Consider the following 19,906-nt stretch of genomic DNA (forward strand, 5'->3'; position numbering starts at 1 on the left):
TTAATTTGTGTGAATTAAACGCAGTCGTCTGCGAACAGCTTAATTTGAACTGGTTCTGTGATAACGTTAAAAATATCGTTTATATAGATCAGAAATTATAACGGGCCAAGGACGCTTCCCTGCGGGACTCCGGATGTTACAGGGAGTTAGCGCGATGAGTGGCCATTAACACAACATTATATCAAAATTATAATTTTTCTACTTGAAATAACAAATTAAAGCCCTAAACTACACAGGAAGGACTTTTCCAGCGCTGTTACTATTACAGGCACGAATATAAAACGGGCTACTAACAGAGACAAAAGAATAAACATAATTGTTATGAATAGAATTAAAAAGATCATCTTCCGCGATCAGATAACGGGATGGGGGAAACTAGTACAACTGTGCTTGGAAGCGGTTGAACTCGAAAGCTGCTCAATTTCCAGGTATTTTTTATTGCTCATTACTGACCAGATCTACCTAAAATCGATGAGCTTTGAATAATGTTTTCAAAGCGAACAAAATCTTGGATGCGTATCGCACTACCGACCGCAAGCGTTTAATGGCTGCATATTCTTGAAAAAAAAAATTGCATGGCTTTAACGTAGTTATACCGAGTAGACGTGCTAAGCACCTGTTTAGCCTGATTCGGTCATGATTTTGCTTTGCTAGGTACGCACGTCTGGCGACAACTTTAGACGTAGGTTAAGCGCTGACCGAGGTTAAGCTGATCTGATATATTCGCTCCTCAGATGGAGGCTGATGGAGATGACGACGTGCAATGCACAGAGCAAGAGTGTGCTGCAGCTGAACACGAGGTGTGTGATATTCTGCGGCGATAGCATAGTGCTTTCATGCAGAGGCGGTGCTCATTTGCTCGTGCTGCCACGGGTTTGAATCCCAGTTGCGGGAACTTTTGTTTATTTTTACTTATTTATTTATTTATTGTTATTTATTTTTTTCAAGGTCATGGCTTCAGCGATGGCCCGGCTTTAACTGCTTTGGTCGTGAAGTAGAGCTTTCGCTCTAAAAAAGAAAAGTTATAGCACGGCCTCGCGACCCATCCAGGGATTAGTTTCGGTTTCAACTACTGCAGCGCCCCTGGCGACTAGGGATGAACTGATGCTTACGACTGAATGACTCTTGCCTACGCTCGTAGCGCCACATGGCTGCGGCCGTGGCCGGATTGTCTGAGTGACCGGAATACGTGTCTGCTCTTTTTTCGACGGTGGTTAGAATCTCCCAAGAGATGAAGTTTTGTCTGCTGGATACCACGACGACCATACGACGCTCTAGTTTAGTACCCGCCTACCGCTATGGCTGGAGCTGGTACTGACGCCTGTATCTGCTGGACAATGGTCTATAAGCAAGTTTCCTACCTCTGACTAAGCCGCATATTAATGTTACCAGCTGATAAAGCCAGTACATCCACAGATACCTTCAGGTATTTCAGACGATTGGCATGCGTCACTGAGTCGAAATAATATTCTTCCCGCTAACCTGCATCCTGAAAAATTTAATGGCCGATAGTATACCATGCAGATCTGAATGCTGAATCCTCACATTCCCCTTTATGTACAATATGTCAGTTTATTTCTTGGAATAAATAGGCGATTTTTTCGTCCATCTTTAAGGTGTATTAAGAATTAGGGGCTTTGAAAAGGAAGCAGCCAGAGCAGGACACCCACTGAACGTTTCAACGAAAGTTGTAAAAATATGGCACACAATAAAAAGCAACGCATTGAAGCCAAGCCATTCAAAAGGGCTCAGTTTGTGACCCGCCTCTCCTTCCCTCCTTTCCAGATCTGTCCAGTGCTAGAGCTGTGCATCTTTTTGGCGATTCGAGGTCCTTACGGACACATACACTTAGCCACTTTCACGTGACAGCGGTAATACTAAATAAGTTTAGCAAGTTTTCGCACATCAGTAAAATGCCCCTACACTCTAGTTTAGTCCCAGCTGCCAATCAGACAAAGGGAAATGGAATCTTTAATTCAGCACTCGCAATTAGCCCACCGGTGTCGCAAGTTGCTGTTTCAGCCGACACAGCCCGTTCGCGGGGAAAACGAAAATTGTTTGGACAGTTCTCTCGCGTGTCGCATCGAAGGAAAACTATGATGCTACTTGTCCTACCTCGCACGATGCGTTCCTAACATTCCTGCTGGGACACCAGCGGCATGAAGCTGAACTTGAGCATCGCATACGCAGCCAGTTAAGCGGTTTCCAGAAGGCCCCGGGGAAGCGGCCGCTTTATTGAAGCGCGCCGAAGCGGAGGCAGCCCACATCGCGACGGCGGATCTGAGCGCTTTACGAGCCTTCCGCTGGCTCGCCGCACGATATTGGCCGCTTTTTGCCCGTTAACGACCCGCCGCCTGTCACTTCAGGCGGGGAGCGAGGCAGAGTAGCGCCGCCACAGTGCGCCGAAAAATACAAAAATAAATCGAAAGAAGAGTCACGAGCGATGGGAGCAACGGAGAAAGAACGGGGCAGGGTGATGGTTTTTCCGCTTTGGCGAACTTGACGCGAAAACGAGCCTCGAGCTTATTAGACGTTCCGGCACATTCTGTTGAAGGCCGACCGAAGAGCGCCTCGTCCCGCGAGTAAACTCCGTTTCGCGGCCGCTCTTGTCGAAGCATTCTTGCTTGCTTCGTTCGACTCTTCGCTTCCCTTGAACAAGCACAGTGTTTGTTACGCCTGTGTCACGACTCTTGGTTGTATTACACCGAGCAGCGAGCTCGAATGCTTCAGTAGAAAACGCTGAAATGAAGTGTTGGAGTAGAGTCTTTGGCAATCACTGGGAACATCTGAAAAAAAGAATTAAAAACTGCCGTTTGGGCGCTCATCTATAACAATAGCTATGGCTGGTGCATTAGCGGGTGGAGAGAGTGGAGAAAAATATGCGACTCATCTGTAGCTTGCTAAAGGTACCTCAACTACGTGGAACCCAAAGTGACCGCTTATAGTTTCTCTCAGGTTTCTACTCCCTTCTCTTCAATCGTTTCGCGATTTTCGCGGTTATGGTAGGTCAGCATACCGTTTCTTTTGTCGTCGCACAAAAAAGCAAGCATCGATCCACTGCGCTCTACGAACGGAAGAATGCTAGAGTCCGTGTGAGGAACCCAGGCTCATGCATGGCCGGCCGATGATAGCGCCGCGCTCATTCCGTACAGCTGAGCAGCAAAAGCAGCGAGCAGAGTTGCCAACTCAGATTGACTCGTTTTCCCTGGAGTGACAAACAAAAATCCTAACTGAAAAAAAATCGCTAACTTTTTAACTTTAAACCGTTAATGACCTTACCAACATTGGTCAAGTTACCGATACAATAAAAGGAAGAGGCTATATATGCTTTGTGCTTCGGGCGGCGACCTTGATTTCTACCTTCTACCTTGGGCTATGTTTCATAATAGGCGCTTGTTTTCCCGATGATTTGGAATTGAGCATACATCATGCAATTGCGTACTTGATGTCAGAATTCTACAGTTCAAAAAATAGCTACCAAAGCTTTCGATATTTCATGTCCGGTTATATAAAGTAGCCGCCGCTTCACTAATTCAGCGTTTGTGTCGCTTCATGCAGAGCATTTTTTTATATTAGAGCAAACAACGTGGTCTTTACATAAAACGTTTGTTTACTGGCCAAAATTTTATTAATTTTCGCCAGGCGCCCGCCCTGTGCTATATGTCTTCTTTGCGTCCTCGTCTCGTAACGCTGGGTCAACATAAGCAAGAACCAACTAGCCCAGACCAAAATCCTCATTCAACTCCAAACGCCACAGAGGCCCCGTAGCTAGAGCGCTGGACCCTCGAGCACTACGTCTTGGTAACATTTCCAGGCTGTTACAGATCGTATCAATTGAGGAGAAATGACAGAATAAAATAAAAATAAAACGTAAGTGTTCTCCGATATCTGGATCGAGTAGTTAGCTCTAAATGAATGAAATACTACGGAGCAGTTCACCATGGCGACTTTATTTCTCTACGCTTCAATCGCAATGATCACAACCTACCCCCCTACTCTACAGCCTCTGTAAGTGACGTTTATCCACTCAGACGTTACAACCTGCTCGTATACCCTGTTTCTCCGCTGAAGCCAGCAAACCGGACGTCCGCTGCGCCCGTCACCTTTTAGGACAACTACGACTTTTTCGCTACGGCCGGCTTAACCATTCGGAACGTCTTTAAAACATCATGTTGTTCCCTTTTGACGGTAAATGTCTATCTCAGCGCAGCAGAGATTTGTACAATAGTATGCGGCTTCTGTCGTACTCTTTAAAGCTGTCTGTGTGGTGACAGCATCCACTTCTGGCCCTATGGCTCCTACATCCAGAGCTGGCACTGTAGTGCCTACACTCGCCTTCGAGACACAGATAGTTCATTTCTGAGGGCAGGAGGAACAATATATGACATCGTAATGATAGACCTCACCTCATTGATAAAGGTGAACAAACTTCACTTCCAAGTAATGCTGCTAGCCATGCGTCCAAGAAAGCATCAGTGCTTGCCTTAAAGTGATCGAAGTTTGTGGAACATTGTAAGCACCTTAGGTTGTCCGAGGAAGTGAGTGGGAACGCTTGTTTATGGCATCCAACGCTCTTTAAATTTTTCACTCTTAAGTTTACCAACTGTATGCCACCTTTAGCAATGATAACATCTGTACAAGAGCTGTAGACGTCTCTACCTTAGGTTTTCTTTTGAGATGCCTGTCTCTTGTCTCTCTCTATGTCGGTGTTTTATGTTCGGCGCTTATTGTCTCGATGACCGCTTTGAGCTGCCTATATTCCTGGAAATCAGTCGCAAACTAAGGCCTATGGAAAGGCTATTTTTTTTCGAATAGCTGGAAAGAAAAATTACTTATTACCCTTCATATGATCAAATCTGATTATACGTCCAGAAAGGTAAGCTACAGTGTTTTCATAATCTCAGCCGTGAAAGAAAAGCAATGCGCCCTGGCCCGGACTCGAGCATGGCCCCACCTGCGAATGTTCAGAGCTGTCACTCCTCCCCCTTAGCAAACCAGGATGCGTTGCTGGTGTCTGGTCTGGCTGGGCCAAATTGATCAACTAGGTCGAACGTCAGCGAAGTTGGTTGGTCCTTCCCGTTTATGACGGAATTCTCTAAAATGGGGTAAATTTCAATTAAGGGGATAATAACTCCTTAGAAATTTGGCTTGGGTAGGATTTACACAAAACTGGGTCTGTATTTCGAGTTTGTGTCATTATAAAAGCGCCATAATCTGCTGCAGCGTCCACACCTGATTGGTCGAAACGCCGGAAGCGGATGTGGTTGTTCGGATGCCGCGAAAAGAGTCAAAGAAACCGGGCGGTGACGTCACACACATAGCGTACGCCATGCTCAAGGACGGCCAACATGGCGGCGCGCTATGAAAGGGAGCCCCTCACGTCGAAGTGAACTCGTCCGTGTTACTGCATTTTTCGGCAAGTGAACTGGCTATAAACTGGACACAGGGCTTTCTATTCGTCTTATCTTGCATATAACAAATTGGATGGAGGATATATATGTCCTGATTTTTATTTCGTTGGACGATTCAGTAGCTCCTAGGCCTAACGAGCGCCGGTTTGTTTAGAAATTGTTCTCTTCATTCAAACCGGATGGCGCCGCTATCACCGGAGTTATCTCCTCTGCGTACGTTGAATGATGCAACATAAACCATAATATCTAGCAAAATGCTTGCGTTTACTGCGCGCAAACATGTATTTTTCATTTTAGAACTTTTAGCAGTTGAATCGTCCTGCATCACGATCATGTTTCATGCTTGTGCACGGATGGTCCGTCGCAAGCGACGTGCTACTACACCGACGCGCTTGACATGCCAGAGGTGATTTTTCGGCGTCCCTTAGTTCTTGATAGCCGCGGTGGTGTGGCTCTGCATTGAGAACGCAAGTTAGCTTGCAAATTAGTTTTCAGGCGTCACTGTGGGCATGCGTGCACTTCGTACCATGGTGAACCTATGAAAACATCGTCTGCGAAGTCTGCGAAGAGAAACAGAACCAGATTTTTTTAGCTCATCGCATGTGTTTATTTGCTGCAGAAAAATTAAAAACCTAACAGCGGCATCTCGCGGTTCTTACAGCGCCTGCATAAAAGGAATGAAAAACGTAAATAACCGTCTGCACAACCGTTGGATCACAGCCGCCATCTTACGTCCACCGATATTGCAGACGGCAAGACGTCACGGCGTCTTGGTTCGACACAACACGGAGCGCGCATTGTGTAGCGAGTGAGTGCACGCCACAAATTTTCACCTCCGTTCCCTTTTCCACAAGATAAATGTAAAACGCCGTGTTGTGTGAGCAAGGAAGTTGCCTTTTCTTTACCAACAGCGATAGACAGCTGTAGCGACCGCCTTCTATAACTGAAAGCCATGTGTAGTTGCGTAGATGCATAGTTTCTTAACACCTTCGCCCTTTAGGATGCAAAAAAGGATATCTGAACTATTGTTCCTATTTGTGGAAGTCCATTGCGTAAATAAAGTTGCTCTGATATTACCCTTTTACAGTGGAATCCAATGCGCAACTAAACTTGTGGCTGAAGATTTTTTCTGTCGCATTGGTCACGTTCTATTTGTCGACAAAAAGCAAAAGCGCCGCTGGACGTTTCGCTGCAGCAAACGCAACGCAGTGACATCCTGCCGCCGCTCACAGTCGCAACCGAACCTTCATCCGCTTCCTGCGTTTCGACCAATCAAGTGTGGCCGCTGCGGCAGATTATGACGCTTTTTATTCAATGCCTCCTGAAGAACATGCCTGAAGCGTCAGGGGTTTTTCTGTCCGCCGAAGAGCGCGTGTCCACCGTATGGCGCCACTGTCAGATGACCCTCTAGCAGACGACACGCAAGCAGGACAGAATTTTCTTGTGACTGCCGTTGCAGCAAAAGGTATGCCTCCTGGTGCGCTGTTTCTTCCATTATTAGTGTGGTGTGTCTAGTGTTAACATTTGACAAGTGACGCGTCGATGACTGCAGTTGCTGGAGGGTGTAGCGAGCGAAAATGTGTTGCTGGTCGTTCCATTTTGCATGTCCAGTGAACAAAAGGAGACCGGCGTTTCGTTCCATGAAATTCCAGCCGACTTAGAACTCCGGTAAATACGGCTCAAGATAATTAGAGGAAAAAACTGGCAGCCAAGCATAACATCAAATTATTCTGCAGTTTGTAGCTTGCATTTCCAGCCAAGAAAGTGCTACTGTAGACAGTTCGACTGCCCACCATGACAGGGGTGGACTCTTTTAGCTGACGTCAGCGACGTCCGAAGAGTGTTACACGCTCTCGTTGATATCAAGTTCGTTGATATCATGCTCAAAGACCGAACACATCTTCAAAGGCCACTGGACACATGCTTTCTCTACAACTAGTGTGAATAAAATCGCGGGTTTGCCTGTCTTTACCTGTGAGAACAAGGATAGCGGCCACAGAGAAGCACTGCTGCATATTATATACAAGAAGTTCACCAAATCGTTGCTAACAAACCATGCACTTGACATAACAGACAAGAACGCAGTTGCGAAGATGTACAACAAGAAACCTCTTTCCCGAAAATTCTTGAAACGGCATAAAGAAACGATATCTGCCGCCTTCATGACACCTACGTGTGCCATTTTTCCTTGTAAGTGCGCACCTGTCTGTGCCTTCAAGCACAGTTTTTTTTATATTCACAAGTCGCTCGCCATGTCTGATGCTTCCCTTGTTCCAGTTGTCATTTCATCAACGCACGTGCTTGTCATTTGGAGAAATCCGGTCAGCCAGGTGTGCTGTGTTACTCCCAAAGTCACTGTGTGCGTGTGCGTCACACAGGAACCTAGTGAGCTGTGTTTCTTGCGGCAACAATAGAGAAGAGGAGCATGGGTTTATTTGAAATTGGTCAACGTTATTAAAGGAGGTACCATTCGGCGAAAGCTCGTCGGAAAAACGACCAGAAACAGCGCAGGCTGGGCCTTCCAAGATCTTCTTCAGCCGATCAAAACATCTCCCGCAATGCTCCGCAGCAAGATTGTAACAGACGCGCGTTTCGCAAAGTTCTAAGAACATTCTGGAAGCCAACGACTCCCCAGGCAGGTTACCGCGACGTCTCCGGCTTCCATCCATTGAGCGCCATGAACTCTTCCAATCCCACGGGTGACCTCTACGTTTGAGAGCTCAGGTAATTCCGGACTTCCTCGTGTCCTTATAATATCTCATGGATTATTTCCCCTTTTTGCCTGTCCGATCGGAGTAGTTGATTTCTTGCCATTTGCAGCAGTGCAATATACAATCATGCATCATGCAGTGTAAATACTTATTTTGCGGCACTTCTAGCCACTTCAAGCACTCGCTGCAATATGGATGTTTCGAACATGTTCATTTTGTTGTAAACCGTCCAAAAGTTTCCGGTTATGCAGCAGACAAAAATTCGTAACGGCATGATAGAACGGCGTGCACAGCATGCTTTCAGATTTCGAAAATGAAACTGATGATCCTCTTTAAGTATCATGTGGAAATCAGCTCAGACTTCTTAAGCGTTACCTTGAAAAGCATATTTTTTGTCATTAGCAAAATAAAAGTTGTTGCTCAATGCCTGAGAAAAGGATGAACCAGCATCATCGAGCGCCGCGCATCAGTCTCACAGCTACTGAAACCTTAATTGAGGGTCATCTTTTAGCGCCGCCTAGCGGCCAGTCTGCGCATTGTTGAGGCGATCTCGGGGCTCATTGAAATCGAGCAGACGCTTCAGGCATGTTCTTCAGGAGGCATTGTTTTTATTATGGCACAAACTCCGAATACGGCCCCTGCTATTATTAAGCCTGATTACTACAACTTCCACTTCCTCGTTAACACTATAGAATTCCTCTATTTAGCCAGCTTTATCCTGATTGATGGGAAATTCCAAACCTAGTTATCGTCTGTCTTCTAATCCACAATAGAAAAGTATGTTCCCGCCCTTTAACACTCTATACGCTTCATCTGCCCGCCTGATGTCACCAAGCACTATGACATATCCCATTTAATATCTGTTAGTTCTTCTAACAGTGCTGCTGGACTAGCCTTACTGGATAAGGTTCTAGCGTTAAACGTTGCCAGTTTCGTTTTTAGAACCGTCTGCTACTTCACAGGTCTGACTGCCGCCCTGGCCGCCATGGTTCAACTTAAGTTAAGGACAGCGCAGCGAGCTGTGCAAAGAAAAATGGTAGGTGTAACGTTAAGAAGAGGACACAATGGGTCAGGGAACAAACACGGGTTAATGACATTATCGTCGAAATCAAGAGAAAGAAATGGGCTTGGTCAGGGCTTGTAATGGGAAGGCAGGATAACCGGTGGCCCTAAAAGTAACAAGAGTGGATTCCAAGGGAAGGGAAGTCTATAGCAGGGGGTGGCAGGAAGTTAAGGGGATGGATGAGATAAAGAAGCTTGCTGGGATAGGGTGGCCGCAGCTGGCAAAGGGACCGGGTTGATCGGAGAGAAATGGGAGAGGTGTTTGTCCCGCAGTGGGCTCAGTCAGGCTGATGATGATGATACATACCTATTTTACGTCAGGCTTTTAGCCGGGCGCATTAGAAACAGGTCGATTCGATTTCAACGCTGGAATTTCAGTTTTTGCGATAAATCTATTCATGCGCATTGTGATAGTGTGTCGTGGTGGCCGTTGCCTGTTTTTTTTTTCTAAATGTCTTGCTTGTGTTTTGTGGTGACTCATGCATGCAGGCGTGTTTTGCGAAGCATTTTTTGTAACAAATAAAATCAGTTAAGCTCCCGCGTCGCAATTGCATCGTACACTTCTAGTCCGGGCATTCCTTTTCAAGCTGTTTGTTTTTTCTCTGTATGGTGAGTACAATTAACGTCAAACTACTGAGTTCAGGAAGGCGCAAACATCACTGGCTTCCGATCCGGCAAACAAAGTTTTTCTGAGATTCGAGCAACCCAATTCATCAGCAAGCTAACGGCGCTCACGCAAACAAGATCGTGAAATGAACACAATAACATGCAGCGCTTGTTGTGTTCCCTTCGTGTCCTTGTTTCTGTGTGCGTGCGCCGTTATATTTGTGAAAGCGAAAAGCCAGCTCGGCCAGAAACGCGCTCTAATATGATCAAGTTTCGGATGTATTTTCGTTTTTTGTTTCTTCTGCTTAGGAGCAACAAAATACAAACCCATGAGCGCTGCTAGAGACGTGCTCACCTGCTTGAGGTACTCCCTGAGGCGGTGCGTGGGGGCGTCAAGCACAATGTGAGCCTCGCCGCGCCTCCCAACTTCCCGGAACACCTTGCGCAGTTCTTCACCGGGTGAGCACTGGCGCAGCCGGAAGGTGACGTCACCCGACCCTGAGAGCTGCAGCAGTTCTCGTAGCCGTACCAGCGCTGAAAAAATAACCACTCAAAGTCAGAATAAAAAAAAGAGAAGTGGGCCAAGCAACATTGCACTTTTACGCTACATCTGCACCTCGAATACACGTGTACATGTTGCAAGAAGGACGAGCTAATTTGTCGTTGAAGCTAACGTGATGATATGAACGCTTAAGCAAGAACATAAGTGAGCCAATAAGAATACACACTGCCAAAGTGAACGATACCTCACACGCGGAGTCTAATGTTTTCTTCTTTTCCCTCCTATTTGTGCTATGGCTGGTTGTATTTGTAACCACTCGCATACTGTCTCGCGGTCTTAAGCGCTCAGGCAGACACAGCGGAAGGCCTGACAACGTCAGGGGCCGCTTGATGACTTGGTTAAACTTGTGAAGTATAAGCATGTTTGATCGTTCTCTTTTTTGGTTAATTAGTCAGTAAAGGGTAATTTTACCACAACTAAGAAAAATTATAATTGAGCTCAAAGAGGCGGCGTAAATGCGCACGAAGAGAAAGGGTTAGCCACCGAGGAGAAATGCATTGCGTTCATCTCTTTCAGAAATGCGTCGAATTTTAGAAGCGCTCTGCGGATGGCAGCTAGGCGATGCCACATCTACTACCAGAGATATTTGAAAATGGCTCCAGCAGTGACTTGCACAATTAGTTGAAATACTCGTATATGTTAGATAATTGAGCAATCAGATGGTCACAATTTTATTTAAATAAATTGTTTGCAGTCGGGTATAGCGTTTATGTGACCTGGCTTTATTCTTCTTCATTAAGCCTGTTAATTTTAGACTACACTTTTAGACTACTCCCGTCTTATATCCTCGTAGGAATTCATTTGTAACCATGTACACTCAAACTAAAAAAAAAGACGCTGCATGCACTGATAATAGACTTCTTCACGGTGTCTTTCGACTTATTTTCACACAACCCCCAAAAAATCATATTCGCACTTCACATCTTTGAAATTAATATCTCATTTCATAGTTAGACTAAGAAAACACTCACAGGACCATCACCACTGTGCAACGCGATGTAATGCGACAGCTCTTGACGTATATTCATTACGCGATATTTTGAGATCAATATTTTGTGAGCGACATGCAATTCTATACACTTATAGACCACTGTTTTCATTTTCCGGACAAATTCTCTTTTCAAGCAGCACTTGTATCCGATTCCGAGGTAGCCATGAAGGAGGTCTCGGGATCTTAAAGCGGCAGATATGTTGGAGGTGTTGGACCAATTCCTGCTTTTGAAAAGCGTAGTCTGTGCATTTGTTTAGGGAGGTCGTCGCAAGAGTGAAAAGAGTAATGATGGAGAGAATGCAAGATGTCTCTCGCGTATGACATCAATCTGTTCGGATCACTCAGCGTGGAGTGCTGCCATGGTTCGTTGCAGTAAGGTTATAGGTGGCGTGACTGGAATACTAGCCTCACCCTGTTCATGGTAACCGTCCACCCTGTGTTTACCCTGGTAGCCACATTTAGCATGTTACCTTTCACGGTAGCCAGCATTCCTGGTAGCCACGTTAAGAATGTTACCGGGTTGCTACCCTCCGTTTTCGCCGACTACGGCTACTTGTACTACAACACCCATGCTCTACCCACGGGACGGGCCTTTTAAGAGCTATCTCTGTAAGATATTTTGAAGTAGTACGATGCAACCTTGCAGCGTTAGTGAATCGAGCCTGTCTCAAACATTGATATCATGTGAGATTAGGAGATGTAGAGAGATGGAGTATCCGTGAAAGCAAGCAGCCAATACAATACACCCAGGCAGTAAAAATAATCGAGAGAACAGGATTCAGAGCAGCACATCACATTACAAATTATAATACCACATGCCGCCATAGCGAGTAGAAAATAACTAGCCTTCCGTCAATCTTACCCAGCCAAAAATAAAATGGTGTTAACCACTGCACATTTAATAACGAGTAAAGAAAAAAGTTGCGGCTTAAGAATACCGAAGAAGAAAAGAAGACAACGAGTTTCGGAGCGTATTCCTGTTTTAATGTTATTGGCGTCAATGTGCGACGTGTCGTAAAACAAACAAATAGTAAATAAGCCGCTTCAATTATATATCATTTTAGTTCTAATGATATGCGGCATCTAGCGAGAAAGCCACATATGCGCCAAATCAACGTCATTCTTCAGGGTACGCTGCGTCACTTTCCGATCCGCGATGGGGAAAAGATAAACCGCGAACGAAACAAAACATGAGATAAGATCAAAAGGGCGCAACTTGGTTGGAAACGCTGAAAAGAAAGCCCGTGCATTTGTCGGGCTTCAAGCAGAGGGGCCTCCATCGAGCACTGGCCGCGCGACCTCGTCGTCTAATAGAGCACGGCCGAAAGAACACTCCTCTCGTCTCGAGCACCACGCTCCCCGCCCATTGTCGCTCGGAATTTCCAGCCCAGCAGGCGAGCTCGAAAGGGCCGCTGTCGCACGGAGCGTCGATCAATAACCGTTCGCGACGAAAAGAACGATGGGAAGAAGCCCAGAAAAAAAAAAGCCGAAACCAGAGAAGCCGCAGAAGGAATGTCTCGGGGCATGACAGCAAGAAAACTGGAGTAAAAAAGGTGCGCAGAGCAGGGGTGTCAGAAAGAAAGGACGGACACTGTCTCGGTTGCATTTGAAAAGCAGGCACACCCGTGTGTAGGATATCTTCAGACTATAAAATTAAACAAGTGCCAAATTGTGAAAATGCGCCAGCGTCAAGGGCGCTGAGGATTGGCGGGTGTGCTTTGTTGAACAGTGGAAATGAACTGCAGATAATGAGTGCCCTCTCGGCAAATCCGGGAAAAATCGGTTTCGCAAAAATTTGGTTGGGTCCTTTGAAACTCTCTACATGTGAATAAAATAAAGGCTAGAGTTAAAGTCCAGGAATTCTTTACAATCATAATATGAGATAATACGTGGCGTGGAGAGAAGCCCTTGGCATTGAAACAAAAATTGAGGAAAACAGATGGAAGTGAAAAAGTAATTGAATTCCTGACTGCGGCATTCATTTTCACTGCCGTGGTCACCCTGTTTGCCATCTTAATCACGCGACATAATAAGTGTGGCAAAAACAGCAATTCTATATGGCACTCGATTTTCTATCGCAGCCCTCTTTGCGCACAACCACCACGAACACACTGTGATTTCGTTCGCCATGTGTGCTTTTCGTTTTCTATGCTTGATGTGTTCAGAGCTGTTTCGTACAATAAAAAAGACCGTTTATCATTTTCTTCAAAACTGATTCCGGAGCCCTCCGCTACGCCACCTTTTTCTTCCTTTCTTCTTTCATTCCCTCCTTTGTTCCTTCCTTTACTGCGCGGCTCAGGTGTCCGCCGATATGTGAGACAGATACTGCGCCCTTTCCTTTCTCCAAAAACCAGTGTTAATTTCATTCTTCATTTGAAAAACTAAGGGGCAACTGTTTCGGCAAGCAGAGCAGAGAAGAATGTTTTGGGAGAGGGAGCCCAAATGGCTGACTTATACGTCGAGATTGCAAAAGTCAGAACCACTGTGTCCTTTATACCAGCATCCAAATTGGTGCAAAATGAGAAGCGGCCGCCGCGGTGCTCAGTGGTTATTACGCTCGGCTGTTGACCCGGACAACGCGGGTTCGATCCCGGTCGCGGCAGTCGAATTTCGATAGAGGCGAAATGCTAGATTCCCTTGTACTATGCGATGTCAGTGCACGTTCAAGAACCCAAGGCGGTTGAAATTTCTGCCCTTCACTATGGCATCCCTCATAGTCTGAGTCGCTTTCGGAAGTTAAATTCCCATAAACCAAACCAAAGCTAAATGAGAAGCCTAAACTGTGGATCAAAGTATCACTTATCAGCCCATTCCTCTCGCTTTGTGAAAGCCCTCCTCTTGTTTAGAAGACTGGTCGACAGGTGTCGTTTCGCTAAACGCTACCAGCCGACATAATAGCACTGCAAAGATGATAGCTCAATTAGGAACAAGCGCAAAGAAGCAAGTGTTCGGTATGCCTTTGTTGGGGAGCGAAGCGGTAAAGATGGAGCAAATTTAGTGCGGAACGGCAATGCAATGTGATATATAGATTGGTGATGCCAGACCAGCTAGAGCGGAATATTTCTGCAGCAGTGGAAGATACAGGAAAAGAAAGTCGACGGCTGACAGTACAGGAACTTCGATCTTCGGTGAAAGAGAGCATCGGATCAGCGAACCAAACTTTTCGTGATTTTATGCTCCTCAACGTGGTGTTTGCGAGGCGGCAGTAAATTCATGTAGTTTCAACTTGAATTCTTGCTGACTGCAGGGAGTTTTTGCGAAATCTTTAGGTTTAAAAGCAGACCTGCTGGCAATAACGGTCACAGGGTATGAATGATGTGTCTGGTTTCGGCAAACACAAGCGAAACAAATAACCAAAAGGATGGGCACACACCATACCGTATTAACCTAAAATCTTCGCACTCAGCCATCCACGAGAAACCTGTCGAAAACTTTTTGCGAACGAGCAACCGAGGTGCACTACACAAGCAGGGAGAAACTGTCACCAATGCACAGCATCCGGCTTTCTCTAAAAGCCATCTCGAGGGCACGACGTAGAACTCTCGGCTGAGGGTCATTTCATGCAACACTGTAACCCACTGCTGCGCAGCGTTTGGTTAACATTCAGGGAAAACATTGGAACTCTTGCTAAATTAACCGTATTGGCACTCGGACCGTGTCCATATATCCGAGACACTGAGGAACACCATTGGAGGCGGATTTTTCAAGTTCGGCGAGCTTGAAGAAAGGCGTTCAGTGTGTGGGTGCAACCTCTCTGCACCCCCTCCCCACCCCCTCCCCCCTCCCTGAAAAAAAGAAAAAAATTTCACGAGGGATTCAAAGAGCTGGAATACTTACTGTTCACGTTAAAGATGCTACTTGAGAGTGTCACAGATATTATTTTTTTCTTGAATATTTTGTTTCATTTCACACGCCATCTTTGCACCACGATAACTTGATAAGGAGTTCTCCAGAAGCCTACACGTAATATTAAAGTTTCCTTAATTTCCTTAAATAGTTGTCTTATTGTAGTTAGCTGTCACACAAGTACCCTTACCGTTTAAATGCCGAAAAATAAACTGGCTACTCAGTTTTCGACATGTATGATAGTTATGGATGGCGACAAAGCGTATTTCAAAGTTAAATGTTTCATTTCCGCGTGCAAGTAGTCCTATTGATGACACGTTTGGCAAGCAAAATTACAAGCTCTGTACAGCGTTCGGGAATAGTTTTTTTTTTCATTATATGTTAAATTGTACCTTTACTTAACGTTTTCTTTCCATACAAGCACTTGGTTAATTCGAAATCAGTGACACTGGATGCAGCCTGCTCTCGAATAATAATATCCGAGCCTTCAACTGCTAGGCGCTCCTCTGGAAGAGACGACGCCCCAAGCATGCAATGCCCTATTTTCTATCATAGAAGTGGCAGTGTCGATAAGACTGGCGGTTACAAAATGAAATCGCTTCACAAGACGAAGACAGATCTGGGACCAAAGGGAACAAACCGAACCTCATCACAAAGGAGCGGGGGAAAGTTATGCAGCGCCCGTGCTTGCAACACCTCGAGTACAAAGGACGCCGTTCCGAGGGATACTGGACAATCAGAGGCGCACAAGAATCCGTGCGCAGTGAAGCCACTGGCATCAGCGACAGGGATTCGGTGCTACATTCTGAGCAGAACACAGACATAAAAAGAGCGGGGGACGAAGGAGCCGAGCTAAACATGGCTTCTTTTCCTTCTCAACCATGCGCCAGACTGCAACAGCACCGGCTGCAACGCAGATAGTTCTCGACCTAGGCTCGTTCAAGGAAGCTGTGCAGCGCCTGCAAACAAAAAGCTGGCGTTAGCTTACACGCGGGTCGAATCCCCGAAGCTTCTTGTTTTAGAAAGCATTGTGAAGTGAAGAGACCGAAGGCTAAGATGCCGTCAAATCATACACCGCTCTAACGTGAGACCGTCCCTTATTAGTAGTCGTCACGTTGGGGTTCTCGAGGGCTGCACGCATTTAGAGAGGGACCGTATATACACAAGAGAGCACACTGCAGCGACGTGGGCGGAATAGGACATTTGGAGTGAACTCATTCACGGCTTGCGACCTTTCTTTGTAGCCAGTTCGGCGCATCAGGTTGTCATTCTGAGACACTAACACTACCCGCATAACAGAAAATGTACAGGAGGCTCTCATGAAGGGGGAAGGTCAGTGATTCGAGCGAGGAATGTGCACCTAGACAAATAGGGTGGCAAAGAAGCGACGCGAACTAATGAGGCGACAAAGACATTTTAATTGGGTGACCAAATAAGTGAGCTTATATCTCCGCTATCAGGAATGGAAGCCTAAATGTGGCATTAAGTGTCAAGGTAAAGCGTGCCTTCCCCCGATCTAGCACTTTGCCTTGAATGGTGTGGTGGTAACTACAGAAGTTGGCTCAGATGAACCGGCAGTGATAGAGAGCAGTGCAGTGCGTTCATTTAACAATGTATGAAACATGGCGCATCGGAATAACACCTTTCCGCTGTTTAAGTCTTTCATTCTCAGTTTGCCCAATTCAAATAAACGGACTGGGTTTTGATATTTCACCGCATTAATAGCAAAAACAGCTCTCTCGCTAGAACTGATAATCATGGTCACTATGCGCAGAAACGCATAATGGAACTACGAGGAAGAGAGGCCGCACTTTCGTAGAGAAAAGCTGTATGATTTGAACAAAAAATAATGTCACTCTTTTTTCTATGCTGATTTTTCTAAAGAGTGAAGCGAAATAATCAAAATAAGGCCAATACAACCTACCTTTCCAAGCACTTTTCCCGTAGAATGTAAGTAAAATATTCGAATAAATCAAATGCTTTTCCCGCTACAGAAGTCAAGATAAGCATACCAGAATTCCCGGATGGCGCAATTTCTCACTGTCAGCCGTATACATTGAGATTAAGGGCGCGTATTGAATGACATGAGAGAAAATGAGATCGGCGATATTCGCCCCAGCCAATGCCAGGAGAGCTGCGCCGTCCAGTCTTGGCGAAAGGAGGGGTTGGCTTTCTTTCAGCGTGACAGGCGCATACGCCTACCACAGAGATTAACCTAATGCACCGGTGAGGGGTGTCTTTAATGACACCAGTGGCAGATTAGCACGATCTAGGAAGAAGGAGAATATACGTGGACGGCTGTCTCCCTGGCAACAAGACAAAATGAAAACTGGCCTGTATCTATCCATTTTCTCTCCATTTTTTTCTTATCACGGCGTATGTAATGCCAATGCATGACTGTATCTCTTATATCTTCCGTTCCTCTTAGTTGTTGTTTATTCCTTAACTTTTATGAAAGTGCGCTTTGCCTGCTTGGCTTCACTGAGCAGCACTCTCAGCAGACATTATGCCAGAATTTGGCGCTAATACACGAAGAGTTATATGGCTCTTATTAAATTAGTTCCGCTGCCGTGGTGGATCTGTCGTTATGGCGCTCCGATGCTGACCCGAAAGACGCGGGTTCGACCGTGTGCTGTGCGATGTCATAGCACGTTAAAGAGCCCCAGGTGGACGAAATTTCCGTAGCACTTCACTAAGGCATCCCTCATAGCCTGAGTCGCTTCTTGGCGTTAAGCCCTCACTAAACTAAACTAACCCAAACTAAACTAAACTAAACTAGCCTAAACTAAACTCAGCTAATTATATTACATTATTTCCTGTGCGGCTCTAACCTATCTAATTATGATATAGCTCTGATGAAAGCATTGTGCTATTAATTCCTGCAGCATTTCAAGAACCGCTATCTCTCTGAGACTGCTGCCTGTTTTCTGAACACCACACGAATACGAAGTACAGAATAGCACAGGTCACAAAATTCCAATCGCAAAGAGTGCGTTTAAAATATCGGTAAAAATCGTTAGCCGAAAGTGGAGTAGCGTCAGCTAACTGACATTATCCCCGTACAGTCACACTGGTGTGACAATCTACATTTGGGACACGACTTATTTTAAGATCACCGTTCAAAGTGCCGTATAGTTGCATTCCGGTTTTGTTCTGTACTGCAACAAAATGTAATAATTTCACCACTCTTTTCTGTTGAGCCTGCGGGCCTTGAAAGTATGTATAATAATATATAAGTAGATAAACCGTCACAGCTTGTGAAAGAATGGAGGGGAGCGTACACTCTCCGTTTATTATCTGCGTGCTTATCTTCAACCTCTCATGCATGAGCTTCTTAGAATGCCCCTTAGTTCAACTTGCAAGCCTTGGACACTCTTCAGGTAGTTGGTAGGTAGAGGGCTCATCTTAGGACTGCTTGTTGTGTTTGTAACAGGTGCTAAGGAACTGGGTGTTGTTAGAAGGTCAGAAAAATAATGAAATATAAAACAAATTCTGATGAGCACCTCAGTATCTTGCTTCAGTGCTACCAGTGCGCCGCGCATCTGGCTTACGCCGTTGCGTAGCATCACACTGAAAATAAATGCAGCAGTCTTATCTGTTGTACGTTAATACACACTACATAATGTATGGTGACCGGTACCACAGGCTTTTGAAGGACTTCAACCTGAAGCTTTCCGGCTCTTACTTAGTGCGGGCAGAAAATGTTGATCTATTCATGTGATCTTGATTACACACACACACACACACACACACACACACACACACACACACACACACACACACACACACACACACACACACACACACACACACACACACACACACACACACACACACACGCACACGCACACGCACACACACACACACACACACACACACACACACACACACACACACACACACACACACACACACACACACACACACACACACACACACACACACACACACACAAAGAAAACGAGGGAACATTTCGAAATGCACGAAAGAAGAAATGATAGCTTTCTATTGCTGTGTTGGGACTGATCTGAACCGAATCATTGCGCGACATTAATGAAAACGAACTGAAAAGTGTGAGGGTACACCAGAGATGAGCATTACATGTCACATTTCTTGAGCGGCATGTTTTACCGCTGCGCTATTCCCTACACCTATTTATTTTATTTAGGTTCTGCCTCCCTGCTTCGCTAGCATTGTTGAATGCGCAACAAAGGCACTTCTCTTTTAAGGCGAGAGCTTCTCCTGGTACCTTACCCAGAGTGTTCGTGTTACTGAAACCAGTTGTAGTTGTCGTGAAAATTCGCAAGCCAAGCAATAGCAATGCAAGGCTAGAGAGAGAGAAGAAAACAGAAAGAAGCAAATTAAGAAGAAGGGGACAGAATCCAGCTGAGCGAGATAAAAATAGAAAGAAGAAGCTAAAAAGAACACACAAGCAAAGCAAAGCTAGGGCAGGGAAGAGACTGAAAAGGTGAAGAAAGTATATGACATTGAAGGATGATGAAAAAAAGAAAGGTCAAGAAGGAACAAAATGAGAAAAAAGGGGCGAAGACGGAAGAGAAAGTGAAAGCTCTTCACAGCTCTCCAAGGGCACATCACAGCTCTCGCCGAACGTATTTAATAAGGCATAGCGTAGTTTTTTTTTTCAGTCTTCTTTTCATTGCTCTTATGGCCATTCAGCTTGTAGCGTTTTTTTTTCGGTATTTTAAGCAACGAATGA

The 19,906-nt window shown here is 45.5% G+C and overlaps 1 protein-coding gene across 1 annotated transcript in view; it reads right to left on the reverse strand.

Annotated features, from left to right (window-relative positions):
- Positions 1-19,906, reverse strand: part of LOC144099313 (glutamate receptor ionotropic, kainate 2-like) — a 236,948-nt gene that overhangs the window by 66,095 nt on the left and 150,947 nt on the right. Inside the window, exon 4 of the mRNA XM_077632528.1 lies at positions 10,146-10,324. Coding sequence (XP_077488654.1) covers positions 10,146-10,324 — 179 coding nt within the window. The remainder of the gene's footprint in view (positions 1-10,145; positions 10,325-19,906) is intronic.

The sequence above is a fragment of the Amblyomma americanum genome, chromosome 7 (genome assembly GCF_052857255.1).
Source record: "Amblyomma americanum isolate KBUSLIRL-KWMA chromosome 7, ASM5285725v1, whole genome shotgun sequence".
In the NCBI taxonomy this organism is placed as follows: Eukaryota; Metazoa; Arthropoda; class Arachnida; order Ixodida; family Ixodidae; genus Amblyomma; species Amblyomma americanum.